Below are 15,592 nucleotides of genomic sequence, written 5' to 3' on the forward strand. Positions count from 1 at the left end.
AATACAGTGAACCTAAGCACTGCTACCTCACAGCTTATGAAGTAGCCACTAACTATTTCCCATCTAAAGAAGAGGAAAGAGTGGCTGGGATGCTGGAGAGGATTCACATGAGTTTACCCAGGTACCCAGGGATGGAATTTCAAATATTCAGCCAGTTCTGTTCAACTTCAGAGTACACCACACAGAGGATTTCTTTCTGGCATTCAACAAAATGTTCAATTTATATCTAGCATCAAGACGAGACATTAGAAATGCTGTGTAGATAATGAGGTTAGGTGACCTAAAGAACTGAGCAACAGTTATCCACACACACTGGCTCTGGGCTGAAGACACCTGGCAAAGCACCGTCACCTGTTCAGAATATGTTAGAAAAACCAGGGAATCAGCAGAAACAATCTCTGGAGAGGTAAACTGTCACCATTAAAATGAACACATGAAGACACCTGCCAGCAATTTAGTTTTCAGAGTACAAGATTCTTGAACACAGTCTTAGTAGTGTGTAAGGATCTCTGAATTGAAAAGGTAAGATGTGGCTGACAACTGGAGAATGACAGAGCTTAGAAAGGAGACCATGCAGGACAACAGTAGACTGGAAATAAAGTCCACACCATGCAGAGTAGCAACCAAGAAGCAGAGAAAACAGTCATTCACTGTTGAGTGATCATAAGGAACAGACTAAGTAGGCAAGAAAAATATCATAATGTGTTCACTTTATCATAGTAAGGGCAGGGAAACAAAGTATTTGGAAAAAGAGCCTTGTACCCAGCACAAAAAAAATAGTGCTTTTAAGAATCAGTTCTCTGTGATTTGTAAATGTTTAACACATCCTGAGTGTAGAGGGTTGAGCTCAGGATCTCATCTGTGACTCAGATCCTGTGGCTCAGGATATGGACTATTACCTTTCGTAGAGTGTAAACAACAAGTGTCTAATGAGTGCTCACTGGAGCCTCTCAGAGCTGAAAAGAGCTCTAGATATAATCCAATTCTCCATTACATTCAATAAGGCAGTTCTGACAACACACAGCAAGCCTTTGAATAACTGGCATTGACTCTTCTCTCAAGAGGCCTGTTGGTTGAATGACTGATTTAGATAGCCCTCTTGGTCTCAGTACACTCTACCCCTACCTTTCCAGTCACAGAGTGTTTTCTAGATAGCCCACAGCAGCCCAACAGACCACTGAAGGAATATCTTGGTTTTTCTACCCATTATCATGGCAAAGCTACCTACCAACCCCTTTGTCATTCCAGTAACTCTCTTCAACTGAATCCCTTATTTATTTTATTACCTTTTCTTCTAGTACATGAGTGATCAAATTGGGCCCGTGTTAACCTTAGCACAGATGCCAGGGAGCTTACAGATGGGAATCCAAGAACTACAAACCTTGCTCAGCCAAGAGAACTTGAGGGAACCAGGGGAGACTTATGAAAAAAGTGGTTTGGGGTTAAAGATGACGGTGTTCAGCTCCTAGAGAAAGTGGATGTGCTGGTATAGGCGGAGGTGACATGCAGCCCAGACAGAGGCAGAGCCAAGAACCATGCAGTATGCAGAGAGCTGCAGGCCCCCTAGAGTGGGTGCAATGTATCTGGGTTATCACACACTATTCAGGGATCTTAGGAAGAGAGACAAAAGAAATAAAGCACTTGCATGGACTGTCATGTGCTAGATACTTTAGCACCAATGGCAATTTTAGTTACTGTAATAATATATAGTCACAGGTCCCTATTTTCTTTCCTTTCCTTTTTTTTTCTGTTGTTTTTAACACACTGGGTTCAAATTAAACTTGTGGTTAACCAAAAACCCGGTTGTTGTTTTCTTTTTCCCCTCTCATTTGAATGGTACTTTTCTGACTTTCATTTTATTGCTGCTAGTAAGTCTAAATGAAAGGAAGTGCACATTCTTCTTGCCATTTATATTGCTAATGTGGGCTTATTATGCCTTGGAGTTGGGAGGGGGTAAAATCTTGACTGCTATGCAGCTGTCATTGCTGCTGAATTCTAGCTGTTCAACTGCCTTCTCAGCTCATTCACTTGGATGAATACAAACGGCAGAATACACACACTCCATGGACGTGTCTAAGTCAGCTATCATTTGAAGAAGTTTGATAATTTTATTTTCTATTAAGAGACATTATTTACTAAATACATGGATTTTTAAAATATAGACTATAAAATGATCTTCTATAAATAAAAAAGGCTTCCTATTTCCTTTTCAACAGGCCCCTGGTAACTCAGGCCAGCATCCATATGGCCTCAGAGCTCCATGGCGCTGATGAAATTCAACCCCACAAAGCTGCAGAGGAAAGAAAAGGGTTGTTCTCATGAGGTCCCAATATCTTACAGGCTTTTTATATAATCATTCTATATTGTGTCTGCATGTGTGTGTTTGAGGGGATGATTCAAAATACATATTGTGAGCCGGGCGGTGGTGGCGCACACCTTTAATCCCAGCACTCGGGAGGCAGAGGCAGGCGGATCTCTGAGTTTGAGGCCAGCCTGGTCTACAAGAGCTAGTTCCAGGACAGGCTCTAGAAACTACAGGGAAACCCTGTCTCGAAAAACCAAAAAAAAAAAAAAAAAAAAAAAAAAAATACATACTGTGATTTGTTCTGAATTGACACTAAACTACCAAGTTCAGAGCTTTTCCTCCTGGGACATCACAGATCCCCTTGTGTGGTTCTGGCTCAGTGTGAGCTTCAGGTGGTTCCTGGGTTTCTACATAATTGCAGATTCTAGTGCCAAAAATCCTGGATGGAGTCTCCTCATGGCTCTTACCCATGGCTAGGGTTCACAGTGATCACCAGTATGTCGAGAGATCCTAAGTTAATGAAGCTCTGATCCTGACCCTATACTTTGGACTACTGGCTATCCCTTAAGTACCTCAAAACTCAATAAGTTCAAACAGGAAACCTTCACAGTGTTTCCTAATATGCGAAATGCCAGCAACCCCACCTCAAGGCCACGCCTGACACCTGAGAGTCACTTCTCATACTTACCCTTTCGCTCCTCGCCCTTTGTGGCCAACAGGCCAGCTGTTGGATTTCCTAAACATATCTCAATTCTGTTGCTTTCTGTCCCTCCTTGCTGCCGGTAAGCCCTTTCTCATCTACACTATCACAAAATCTTTCTGGCTACGTTCCTATCTCTGGGTTCCAGTCTCCTGAGTCCCAATATACCTCTCATGAGGTCACAGAAAGAACTTCAAAGGCAGATCGACCTACCTCTTCAAGCCTCACTGGAAGCCTTGCCACTTACAGCTATTATGACCTCAGACAAACTGCTTGTCTGTAGCTCATCTTCCTTCAACTATCTGCTCTCCTTCCTCTTTCCTCATTTCCCTGAAGGTTTCCTCAATTCCCTGGCGGAATTAAAAAACACACTGTGTCAGTATGTAAGTCACAGCCTGCGAGAATGTGTGTTACTACCCAGCTCTTGGCAGTTCCTTAGAACCCTTCACATTCTATTCTATCCTCCCAACTGGTCCCCAGTTGAGCCCCTCCCCCATCTAGTCTTGTAGAAACACTCATGGCTTCTAACAGATACTGCTTCTGTGGCTTCTCTAGCCCAGCTCATTCTGTTCTGCCTAGGACACTCTTTCCAGCTGAGCTGACACAAGTAATTCCCATTAATCTGTAAAGAATTCGGACACATTACCTTTCTTTTGAGACAGGGTCTTGACCTGGTCTGGAATGCACCATGTACACCAGGATGGCCTCTGCCTGCTGAGAGCTGGAATTAAAGGTGTGTGCTACCACATGTGGAGTGTGTTACCTCTTTGCAAAAGCTGAGCTCTACTATCATGTCTCAAGCCGACCACCTACACGTTATCCTAAAAGCTATCCCAGCAGTTGTCTCTTTTAGGTCCCTCTGTTGGACAATGCCTCCTGACAAGTTCCACTAAGCACTGGTCTAAAAGATGTGCACCACAGTTCGATTCCCACCTTGGGAAGACCAGGACAACAGGGTGATTCCTGAGCTTGGCCCATGGAATTTCCTTTCTCAATGTCCTGGAACTCATGTAGCCCTGCCTAGAACACTTCAGTGAAGAAAGCTAGGCTGGTGGTAAAACAGTTCTTGCAGAAAAAGCATCCCCAAAACATTTGGGCCTTTAAAATGACTTCACTGTAACTCAGGTAATTAGGAAAACTATTTCCTAGGATGTGTTCTCCTTCCTACATCCAGAGGTCTGACTCAAAGCTTAGATGAAGGGCTACTGCCTTGAGAAAACTGTCCATTCATTCCTACTCACTTGACAACTAACTAAGAGTAAGGCATGCTGCCTTGAACATGTGTCTGTCCTGAGGACTATGATCCAGGAAAAGAAGAGTTCTCACCTATAAACCTGTACTGTAGTGACTAACAGACACACTCTTGTCACTCATGACTGCAGGAGGTATCTCTGCATCCGGCCCCACTGCAGGTACTATGTGTATCTGATTACTTTGGAGATTTTATAAAAGCTATTTAGAGCTGTGTGGTGGTGGTACATGCCTTTAATCCCAGCACTCGGGAGGCAGAGGCAACCAGCTGGATCTCTGTGAGTTTGAGGCCACCCTGGTCTACAGACTGAGTTCCAGGACGGCCAGAGCTATTACAGAGAAACCATGTCTTGAAAAAATAAAAAACAAAATCTATTTTGAGCTTATGTGCCCAAGACTGTAAGTTTCTGGAGGCCAGGGCACGTTTGAACTGCCTGACTCCATATTCACTTGATAAGCCAGCACCCTTGACTTGGCAGTCTGGAATTAGATAGTGTTGGAGAGTGTGGTGACACATGTCCCAAGTCAAGAAATTGGACCAAACTCTGAGGCAATGCATAATGCCCTGGCTTTTTTGCTTTCAACATACAACACCAAAAGTGATCCCTAAAAGTGACTGAGACCATCATTAAAGAAGCCCTTGCCCCACAACAGCTGGGAGCAAGAGAGTCCCTCCTAAGAGCCTATTTGGTGGCTCTAGGATGAAGCAGGGCTCCTGCTGATCTACTGAATTTCAGATAAGAGGCTGTGGGTGAAGCAAACAGGGGTCTTAATTCCAAGCTCTCTGAGAAGCTAATCACTTCCTAATATGGTAGAACATTGCATGGCAAAGCCTACAATAATATGGTGATCACTCAAAACCACCAATATGAAGTTGTCATTCCATTTACTCCCACTTCACACTGAGTGGCATAAAGTTTATGGAGAAATGTCACTGGATGGGAGCCCATCTGGAGGCTTCTTTCAGCCTCCCTCACTGTCCTCAGCACTCGCACATGCTCCACCTGCCCTGCCCCACCCATTCTACTCTAACTGCCTCCTCCAGGGTCAAAGCCACCATGGGTTGAGACACAGCCCTAGCTTGGTGCCCTCCACACGGCTTTTTCTTCTTTTATGATCAGAAAACATGGATATGAATGAATGTTGGAGAAAGTCAGAAAGCAAGCTATCTCACCATTCTGCCACACATAGTGGAGGTACATGAGTGCACATAACCAAGAGTACTCAGGGTAATGATCGTGCAGGACTATCTTTTGAGTTTGCTAGAGATGAAAGTGAGGCTAAGGAGGCAGGAGAGATGTGAACCAAATGTGATTAGCACCCAGCTAAGAGCATCCTGAACAAGGAAAACATCGGTTCAGAGAAGCAGTAGCTATGCTTCCAGGTGGACTTGGTATGCAGCTTCCTTCCATGTGCCTTGTGTAGCTACTATTGCCTCTTATTCTTTCAACCCCCAAAGAGACATGTAGTGGGGCAGATTCTTCAACAGGGCTTGGAGAGGGACTGTTGGGTCCTGTCTTTGTGGAGCATCCCAGGTGTACCAGAGAGTATCTTGGAGGTCCAATGCAAGGATTCCCACCCTCAGGCCTCACTGGGAATTTCTGTGCTGGGTCTTGGAACCCATGAGCCACTGGGTCTGGTGCGCAGATTGTTGTCTCTGACTAGAACCTAAGGTCCTTAATTAAGACAGGGTGTCTGGGGCTGGAGAGATGGCTCAGAGGTTAAGAGCATTGCCTGCTCTTCCAAAGGTCCTGAGTTCAATTCCCAGCAACCACATGGTGGCTCTCAACCATCTGCAATGGGGTCTGGTGCCCTCTTCTGGCCTTCGGGTATACATACAGACAGAATATTGTATACATAATAAATAAACAAATATTAAAAAAAACAGGGTGTCTGCTTGATATTTACAGTGCCATTCATCTTTATGGCTCCAGCCACTGGACCAAATGATTGCTCAGCAAATGCATGCTGGCTTCTAAGTGTATAGAGTTCTATTGAGTGTCCTATTTCTTGGTGTTCAAAGAGATTTTGTAGGGAATGGGGAAGATAATGTACCCGAGCTCTGGATATCTCTACTTTCTCTCTCACTACACTCATTTAAAAAGTAAACCAAGCAAACACTCCATTTACTGAGTGCATATCAAATCCATTTCCCTGCTTAGGTCTTAAAAGACAATGAGCTTCTGGGTGGTAGTGGCGCACACCTTTAATCCCAGTACTCAGGAAGCAGAGGCAGGCAGATCTCCATGAGTTTGAGGCCAGTCTGGTCTACAAGAGCTAGTTCTAGGACAGCTAGACAGCTAAGACTATGGTGTAGGAGGTTCTTCTGTTCATGTGTTGCTTTCATTGGTTAATTAATAAAGAAACTGCTTTGGGTCTGATAGGGCAGAACTTAGGTAGGTGGAGAAGACAGAACTGGATGCTGGGAAGAAGGGCAGAGTGAGAGACGCCATGGATCTTCTGTCTGAGATGGACGCCAGTTAGAATCTTGCTGGTAAACCACAGTCATGTGGCAATACACAGATTAATAGTAATGGGTTAAATTAAGATGTAAGAATTAGCCAATAGGAAACTAGAGCTAGGCTGGGCGGTGGTGGTGCACACCTTTAATCCCAGCACTTGGAAGGCAGAGGCAGGTAGATCTCTGTGAGTTCGAGGCTAGCCTGGTCTACAAGAGCTAGTTCCAGGACAGGCTCCAAAGCTACAGAGAAACCCTGTCTCGAAAAACCAAAAAAAAGGAGGAGGAGGAGGAGGAGAAGGAGGAGAAGAAGGAGGAGGAGGAGAAGAAGGAGAAGAAGAAGAAGAAGAAGAAGAAGAAGAAGAAGAAGAAGAAGAAGAAGAAGAAGAAGAAGAAGAAGAAGAAGAAGAAGAAGAAGAAGAAGAAAACTAGAGCTAATGGGCCAAGAAGTGTTTTAATGAATACAGTTTCTGTGTGGTTATTTCAGGTGTAAGCTAGCCAGGTGGCAGGGACAAATAAGTAGCCCTCTCCTTGTAACAAGACTGTTACACAGAGAAACCCTGTCTCAAAACAACAACAAAGGCAATCAGCTATGTTAGATAAAAGCTGTAGTCCCTCTCCCCAGTATATATCACCTCATCACTACAACGGAGTGCATATACTGGGTCGGTGATGTCCTTTGTCCTAGTACAAGATGCCACCAGTGTAACTGTCTTGGTAGGATGGAAGATATTCTAAAGAAGCACTTGTGCCCCTCTCCTTGGCTTTCAGATGGCTTAACAGCAGACCTTAAAGAATTAAAATTTCCTGAGGAATCTCATATCAGGGAAAAAGGATTGTGCTAGCCAGCGAAGGAACTGGACTCCTATTAGAGATTTTACAGTTCTAACAAATTATCAGGATAGACTTGAGTAAAACAATGATAAGTCATTGATTGGCCTTGACCAGGATGGCTGAATTATGCATACCTCTTGCCCTTATTTAAACCTAATCCTGAAGATAGTTCCCTCAGAATTAACTTGAGGGTCATTGATCCTCTTCATTTGTTCCTTTTCCCAATGTGGCCACAATGAACAAATTGTCTTTCTTTGCTTTTCACTACTGTCTCTTTAACTGGCATACTCAGGTGAACCTAGCTATTAGAGGACACAAACACTAAGGTCTCTGGTAACACCAGGGTAAGAAGAGAGCCCATTTAATGCTGCCCAAGGGATCACCAGAGCTGCTGTGAGAAAGAAGCAAACCTCCCCTCCCCAAAAAGAGGAGACAGTGAGCCAACTGAGGAGTGAAGAGAGTCAGCTAGTGACAGGGCAATACTGGACACAGAACCTCCTTACTGCTCCCCAACACCTTGACAGGGAGATAAGGAAATTTACATCACATTACCATGTCCCAGTTCAGTAACAGAGAAACACCTGGAATCAGAGTTACTGACAAACATTCTGTTATAATAGTTTGCTTTTCATGGGGGTGACGAGCTTGCTGCAGTCAGTGCCTTGCCCAAACCTATGCTGATGTACAAAAGTGCCTAAACTTCTGTTTACTCCCCACTTTTGCCATGTGATGGGCTTTTCTACTCTAGTTAGTTAGCAAAGGAGAAAATCCCCAAATCCAACTTTTCCTTGTTATTCCAAAGCTGCTTTGAAAATGCCAAACCTGCAGAGATGCAGACCCTTTTCCCTCTCATCTAAACTGTCCAGCTAACAGTCTGGCACATATGATTTGTTTTGTGTGCATGTATGTTTTCTTTCTTTTAGATTTATTATTTTATATGTATGATTATTTTGCCTGCATGCATCTATATGTACCAAGTATGTGCCTGGTGCCCACAAGGCCAGAAGAGGGCATCAGATCCCCTGGAACTGGGGTTACAGATAATTGTAAGCTGTCATGTGGGTGCTGGGAATCGAACCCTGGTCCTTCACAAGAGCAACAGTGCCCTTAACTGCTGAGCCAACTCTCCCACCCATGTGTGTATTTTCTTGAACTATATGAAATTTCAGACATGGCATTTCAAACCTAAGTTCCTAAGCATACATTTCTTTAAAATAAAGACATACTAGTTAGGATGTAGCTCAATGGAAATGGACTCACCTACAATCTGTAAGGCCCTAGGTTCCATGCCCAGCACAATAAAACAGACATTCTAACATATAATTGAAACATCATTATTATACTAAAGAAAACAATTTTTTCTTTAAATCTAATACAGAGTCTATACTTTTCCAATTAGGTTTTGGGAAACTTTGGACCCAGAATCTACTCGGGCCTTCACATACAGCTGTGCTATTTCCTTACTCAAAGCTAAGCTGCTAGGCTATTTTTGTTTTCATTGATACTAATGATTTTTGGGAACAACGTGGGCCCCATTGTTTAGGCTGCCCTCCTACCATTTCTGTATGGTATTATGTTAGGAGGATGATGGCATCTATCCCAGCACCCAAGTGGTACAAACGTCAGGCTACCTTCTGTTTGAGGAAAGGGATTTAGGGTGATCACCAGATTGTCCGTTGAATTTACAACCATCTACAAGGTGACTCTGTCATCCCTTAATGGGAAAAGTTCTTAAACAGGTTTAGCATTGAACTTAAATGGTTATTTTATGGTGTGGTGTAGGATCCCTGCAGTCCAGCAGTTCAGGATGGGAAATGTGAGGCCACATCACAAAGCTGCTGGTTCAAGGTGAGATCTGTCTTCCCAGACCCTTGCGCCCCTCCTCCCTGCACTGGAAACGACCACCCCAAATTTGGTTGATTATCAATTCTACATGGACTACTCATAGGATAAGTAAATGGCTAGCTTCCAGATGAGGCTCTCAAATGATCACAAGCTCCCGCTCATGCACCCTACCTTTGCGTATTATCTACCACTGCTTTGGTTTGGATAAGTGTTCTCAGCTCTGAGGGTAAATTAGGAACCTGGGAATGAATATGGGGTCTCGACCAACACCTCCAATCCTCAACATAGCCCTTCGACTCAGCTCAACCAACAGCTGAGTAACTTCACTATTTATTAGGCATAGGGACAGACAGAAATGAGTAACATATATCCTGTTCCCAAACAGGCTGGTGGGCAGATCTGAGATAATAGACCCTTGTCAGAGAAGAGCAAACTTGCTACTGGAAGACAGAGTTAGTGACAGCGTGGAATGACCGAGGTTAAGAACACTCAGAATAAGAGTCTAACCTTGAGTATAGTTTGAGGCAAGTTCCCTTGAGGAGCTACAATTGAGAGGACAGATGAGGTACAAAAGATCTAGCTGTAATCAGAGCTGTAGAAAGGACACTGGTGTGACCTGGAACAAGCACCTTAACAGTGCTGTCTCACTTGGGAGAAAGCAAGACAAAATCCCAGAAGATGGGGATGACATGCAACATACACAGCTCAACTGGTAGAATGCTTGTCACCCAGAACTTACACAAGGGCAGCTGTAGGACTTCTCTCCCCAGTGACCCAATTACCAGAGTAGCCACTGGGCTTGACTAGTTCTCCCACATTTTCTACTTGGTGCCTGAGGAACTTGGTCACTCTGGCCACTGGACCACTGGGGATGAAAGAGGGCAAACATTTTAGAAGTTCTCCTGGGTAATGTGGTTTCAGGGCCCAGGGAAACGAGTAACTTTGTTATCTTTGAGGCTTTCTTGGTCACAAGCTTCTGGGATAGATGACCTTGAAGGAAATCCCAGGGTCTCTCTGAGGCTGTTGGTGAGTTAGACCGTGAAAGACTTCATACATCTTCACATAAAGGAGATCTGTAAGCTCTGAGAGCAGTGTGTCAAGAGCCAGTACCAACTTCACAGGGGGCCACTATTCCTTCCCCACTCGGAGCAACCACAATGTCTGACACTGGAGGAAGTTTCACTGAGCAGCTGCTATGGTAGCCAAGTATCTCCAAGTATAGAGGATCAAAACAGAACTCAACCTGGAGATTCAGTACGTGTGAGTTCCCCAGACATTATCTGAGGCTTTGGAGAAATCCTAGGGAACTAAAATGACCAAAAAGTTCCTGCTGTCTCAAAAATGGAATTCTAGCTGGGGTGGAGAGGGAAAACAAACAGTAAACAAAGCCTGAATGAGTCATGCAGTATTTTAGGAGGTGATGAGTGCTTGAGAAGAAAATCCTAAATATGATAAAGATCACTGAGAGACTAGGGATGGGACTGAATCAAACTGGCTCACACTGAAAGTGGCAATCAACTACTTATTCACATTGTATTTCCCCTGAGGCTACACTTTGATAGTGGCTAATTCCTGCTTGTCAATCTTGTGCAAGAAACATTTTAGGGGATATATGTTATACGAAGTCCAAAGCCCACAGCTTCTTCCTGGCTGCCTGAATTAAGCCCTATTCCCCAGGAACCACCACCCACCCGAGTCACACCAAATCCCTGTGCTTCCTTCACACCCACATGGGTATACTAGGAAGTCCTTTAGGCTATCCCTCCCACGTCCCTACTGCATCTGGCTACCTCTCCACTGCCAGTCCACTGCCTCTGACCTAGATGACTGAGGCAGCTTCCCACGAAGACTTCCTACCTCCTCCACAGTGCCATCTAGTACCCACAGTGGCCAGTGCGGATGCACCCCTGCTTCAGTCAGCTGTCCTTCCCTCCAAAGCTTCTCATAACTTGGGAAGTAAAATCAAACTTTTTGTGTGTACTGACAGGTTTCGTGTGCTACATCCTTGACCCTTATTTCCTTCCATTTTCCCATAGTCACATGACTTGGTCCTCCCCATTCTTTTCCCAGTCCACCAAATTGCTCTCACCTCATCTGCTTTCCCTCTCTGCTACACCAGTGTTCATTTCTAAATTTTATGTCTGTCTCATGTAACCATGGCAAGGTTAAAGAACATGTTCCCACTGAGGACAGCTAAGGTGGTGGCCCGAGATTCTTTCCACATTGCTCCAGCTGCTCTTTTTCTGGCTCTCTGATGATTTCTTAACTGTTGTGTGCCCTTCCTCTGCTGGTGGTAAAACTGTCTAACAGCTGTAGTAGTCCCAGGCTGACTGATACCTGCTGTGGCCCGTCTGAAATCCTTCCCATGCTTCAGCATTCAGCATTCTTTAAGAGGCCACTTTCTCCCAACAGCCCCAGATGCTCATGCTACCTACATTTTGTTGTTGGGGTTTTTTGTTTGTTTGTTTTTTTGAGACTGGATTTCAGTAAATTGCTCACTCTGTGAACCAGGTTAGCCTCAAACTCACAGCACTTCTTGCCTCAGCCTTTCAAGCACTGGGATTATGAGAATGCAGCATTAAATTTGTCTACACATTGTCTGTGCTGCACTGTCCTGTACAGAGTATCTCCTCACTCCTTCGTAGCTCCTGTCCCTCTGAGAGGTCTGAGGCTGGAGGTGAGCTCTTCCTCCAAGACAGCACAGCACTCAGGAGACTCATTCCAGACTTGGACCTACCACTCACTAGTTACATTTCTGCTCCAGTCCTTTCTCCTCCTCTTGGTTTGTTTCTCAATGAAACAGAAATCTAATTGTGAATAATGGTTGTGAAGAAGTCCAAGAATGTTGTCCCCTAGTTTATGACCCTGATGTGTGGACAACTTCTAGCTTCAGGGAATAACAAATGTGTAAGAGGAGCTTTTCCTGACTCCTTTATTCACTGAAAGTGGATCCCTTAGAAAGAATCCAATTGTCATGACAGCCCTCTCTGGAATTCCTGCAGGGACATGTACTGTGTCACAGGAGGAAGATAACAGAAGCTACACACATCCAGGCAGTATGTCACTCACTCAGCTGAGGGCCCACTCCTCTTTCTAGATGAGCTGTCTACATGGAAAAGACATAGGCTCTTTGGAGTTCTCCAGGTACTGGGGGTATCTGCTTTGCCTTCATGCCTTTTTCATATCACTCCGTCACTGATCTACTTCAGAGTCTCAGCTGCTGAGGCTTGGGGGGGTCCTTCCCCCTATTTGTCTTCATCAGGACTGCTGTGAGACAGTGTTCTGTGTCCTGACAAGTGTGCAAGAAAATTCAGCTCCTGTCTCTGACTAGGTGCTCAGAAAAGGGTTCCTGGTCCAGAAGTGGCCTTGGTGACAGGAAGCCCTCTGCAGCCCTATTATGGATGCCAGGGTAAGTGGCAAATCTAGATGCTATCATATCTCACATGGACAGTCCCAGTGTCAACTCGTGAGCCTATCTGCATAGACAAGCACACACAATCTTGAAGAAGGGAGACACAAGAAAACCCGGCTTTTGTCTTACTTTTGGCTACTAACTCACAAGTTAGTCTTGGCCAACTCTAGGTCTCCAGAGCTAGAAATGAGACCACAAACTCATCGTCACTCACAACAATACGATACAAAGGACTTTTCTTCAGCATAAGGCAAGGAGTGATTAAGGAGTACACAGCAGTTATTCTGACTGGAGTGGAAAGTTCAAGTCCTGAAGCTCTGCTGCCCTGGACCTGCAGTTTCTGTCTCCAGGGTGTTTTCCAGCTGCAACTTCTCCAATGTCTAAGGAGTAAAAGGCCTTTAAAAATTCTTGGTGCCTCCTCCCTATTTCCTCCTGGTACTATTTTCTACTACCAGTAAGCTTCCTCAGCTGTTTACAATGCAATTTACGACTGAAAATATCATACCTCTGAATAGAAAGCATTCTGTTTTTCCCAGCTCCGTGCAAAAACAACAAAAATACCAAAAAAAGAAACCCCAAAAAACAAAACAAAAACACCTTGAAGCTACAGAAAAACTACTAAAATGACAGAAAACTGGCTGCAAAGGAGGAGAAATAAAGACACCAAAACTCAAGCAACAAATCAGTGTTTCCCTGGCCTAGCTGGGCTGCAGCTCCTCAGCAGAGGCTGCCCAGGGGCAACTGGCAGACTGTACTCATTGTCTCGTTCACTCTAGGAGCTCACTGCAGAACACGTTTCAGGAGCCTGCATGAGGCTCTCTGGGTAAGCTCCAAGCCTGGTCCCGCCTCAACCAGGTGGGCCTTGAGGAAGTCCGCAGCCTTTAGAGCCGCAGCATAAGGCACAGGCAGTGACACCTTCCTCACCTGTCCAAGATGGGTGAAAGAGAACAAGTGGTGAAGCAGCAGTTTTGCTTGTGTCTTCAAGACAGAGTTTCTCAGTGTAGTCCTGGCTGTCCTAGAACCACAGACCACGCTGGCCTCAAGCTCAAGAGATTTCCTGCCTTTAATCCAAGGTGTGCACTAGCAAACAAATACTTTTTAAAGTGGGGTATCATTATTTTATGTGAAGACACATGGCTATAATGATTTAAACAAAAGTCTCAGATTTTGGAGGCTAAAACTTTGTCCTATCATAACCTTGCATGTAGTTACAGAAAGGGGCACTCATGTCCATCCACATTATAACATAGTTTGCAGATGATTGATACTCAACTATGTTCACCATTGTCTATGGGACCAGAAGCCAAAGGGGGACAAATCTCTCCACAGGTCATAGCAATACAATTTCTAGGTCTTTCATCTTGGTCCAGAGTCAGAGCATACAAGCTGCCTCAGGACATTCTGCAAAGACCCTATGAGTCAAAAACACTCCTCTCAGAGTTCAGAATCCCCTCCACTCTCCAAGGCAGGTTGTCAAGTGATTTGACTCAAGTGATTTAAGGTCATTGGCATCAACAAGCACAGACTAGGAACTGGAAAGAGCAGAGGGGACTGAAGTCATTAACTTGCTTTAGGATTTTGGTTTTAAGGCCCTTACCCTCTGGTTCTAGATGTTCCCATCACTAACTGGTATCCAAGAGGACCAGAGATGACCTCCACAGAACCTTCCACATCCAGAGTTTAGGTTTCCTCTTCACACCCCTCTAATCCATTCTGGGTCCCCGTACTTACCCTGGGGCCATGGCTGAATGAAGGTGGCACAGGGAACCCTGAGGAGGTGAGTCCTGTGCTCCACCAGGTTAGGGTATGTGGATCAGAGGAGCACAGACCCTATGAAGACAGCTACGATTTTAGACTCTAGCTAAAACCAAACAGGAAAAGGAAGCTGAACCAGAGACAAAGGGGAAACAAACCCAAGTGAAAAACTGAAACCTATGTAGAAAACAGCGAAACAAGAAGCTAACAGCACAGGGCCCCAACAGTGTAGGCGGCTGAGATCTGTTGCCTAGGCCTGAGAATGACAACCTCAAGCTCATGAGTTTCCTGTTGAATGACAAAAAGAAATAAAAAGAGGGCCACACTATTCCTAAGGAGCTGAGGTTTTATTATAGAAATAAGAGAAGGCACAGGCAGAGGTAGCGGCATGGGAGAGTCCAGAGTCAGGAGTGGATGTGACTAGCAAACTGAATTGGGTGATGTCAGAAGGGGGAAAGGAGAGCCAGGAGCTAAGAGGCCAGGAGCGAGACAGGAGACAAGGAGACCCAGAGACAAAGAGGCCAAGAGGACTGGTTAGCTGAGGTTACACGGATGACCAGCTGGGGGAAGGGTAGCCCAGCCCTAAGCTGGAGATGTAGGGTCAGGGTGGGGCATACCAGTCAAGATGACTCTGTAACAGGAACTGGTAATACTGAGAGAGGCTGGTGGACAGTGTCCACTTTCAAATGTTAATCAGCATCTTAGTTAGCCCTTTGTCCAGGGTTGGAGACCTAACAAAGCTGGTCAGGAGCTGGGGACCAGGCTGTGGTGCTGGCCCCACCAGTGACTATTGGCTCCATTGTCTGGACCCCAGTTTCCACTTGACATAGGGTAGGGTCATGGCAGATGACTTCCTACAGAAAGGTTGCTAGACTCAGAAAAGCCTGGCAGGTTCTGAGAGGAAGGGCCTGTACAGTGTGCACAGCTATACCAGACTCTCCATTTGACTCTACGGTAGAATTTGCATTATGATTGTGAGACACAGTTCTCTAACAGGATACTGCAGTCCGCAATTTACAGCTGAAAGAACTG

At 45.0% G+C, this 15,592-nt stretch overlaps 1 protein-coding gene across 2 annotated transcripts in view; it reads right to left on the reverse strand.

The window, feature by feature from the left end:
• Positions 1 to 14,671, reverse strand: part of Evl (Enah/Vasp-like) — a 65,853-nt gene extending 51,182 nt beyond the window's left edge. For both annotated transcript variants that reach the window (XM_038336700.1, XM_038336699.1), the window contains exon 1: positions 14,537 to 14,671. In XM_038336700.1, the coding sequence (XP_038192628.1) occupies positions 14,537 to 14,547 (11 nt within the window). In that variant the 5' untranslated portion in view covers positions 14,548 to 14,671. The remainder of the gene's footprint in view (positions 1 to 14,536) is intronic.
• Positions 14,672 to 15,592: the final 921 nt, after the last annotated feature.

This window comes from Arvicola amphibius, chromosome 7, assembly GCF_903992535.2.
Source record: "Arvicola amphibius chromosome 7, mArvAmp1.2, whole genome shotgun sequence".
NCBI lineage: Eukaryota > Metazoa > Chordata > Mammalia > Rodentia > Cricetidae > Arvicola > Arvicola amphibius.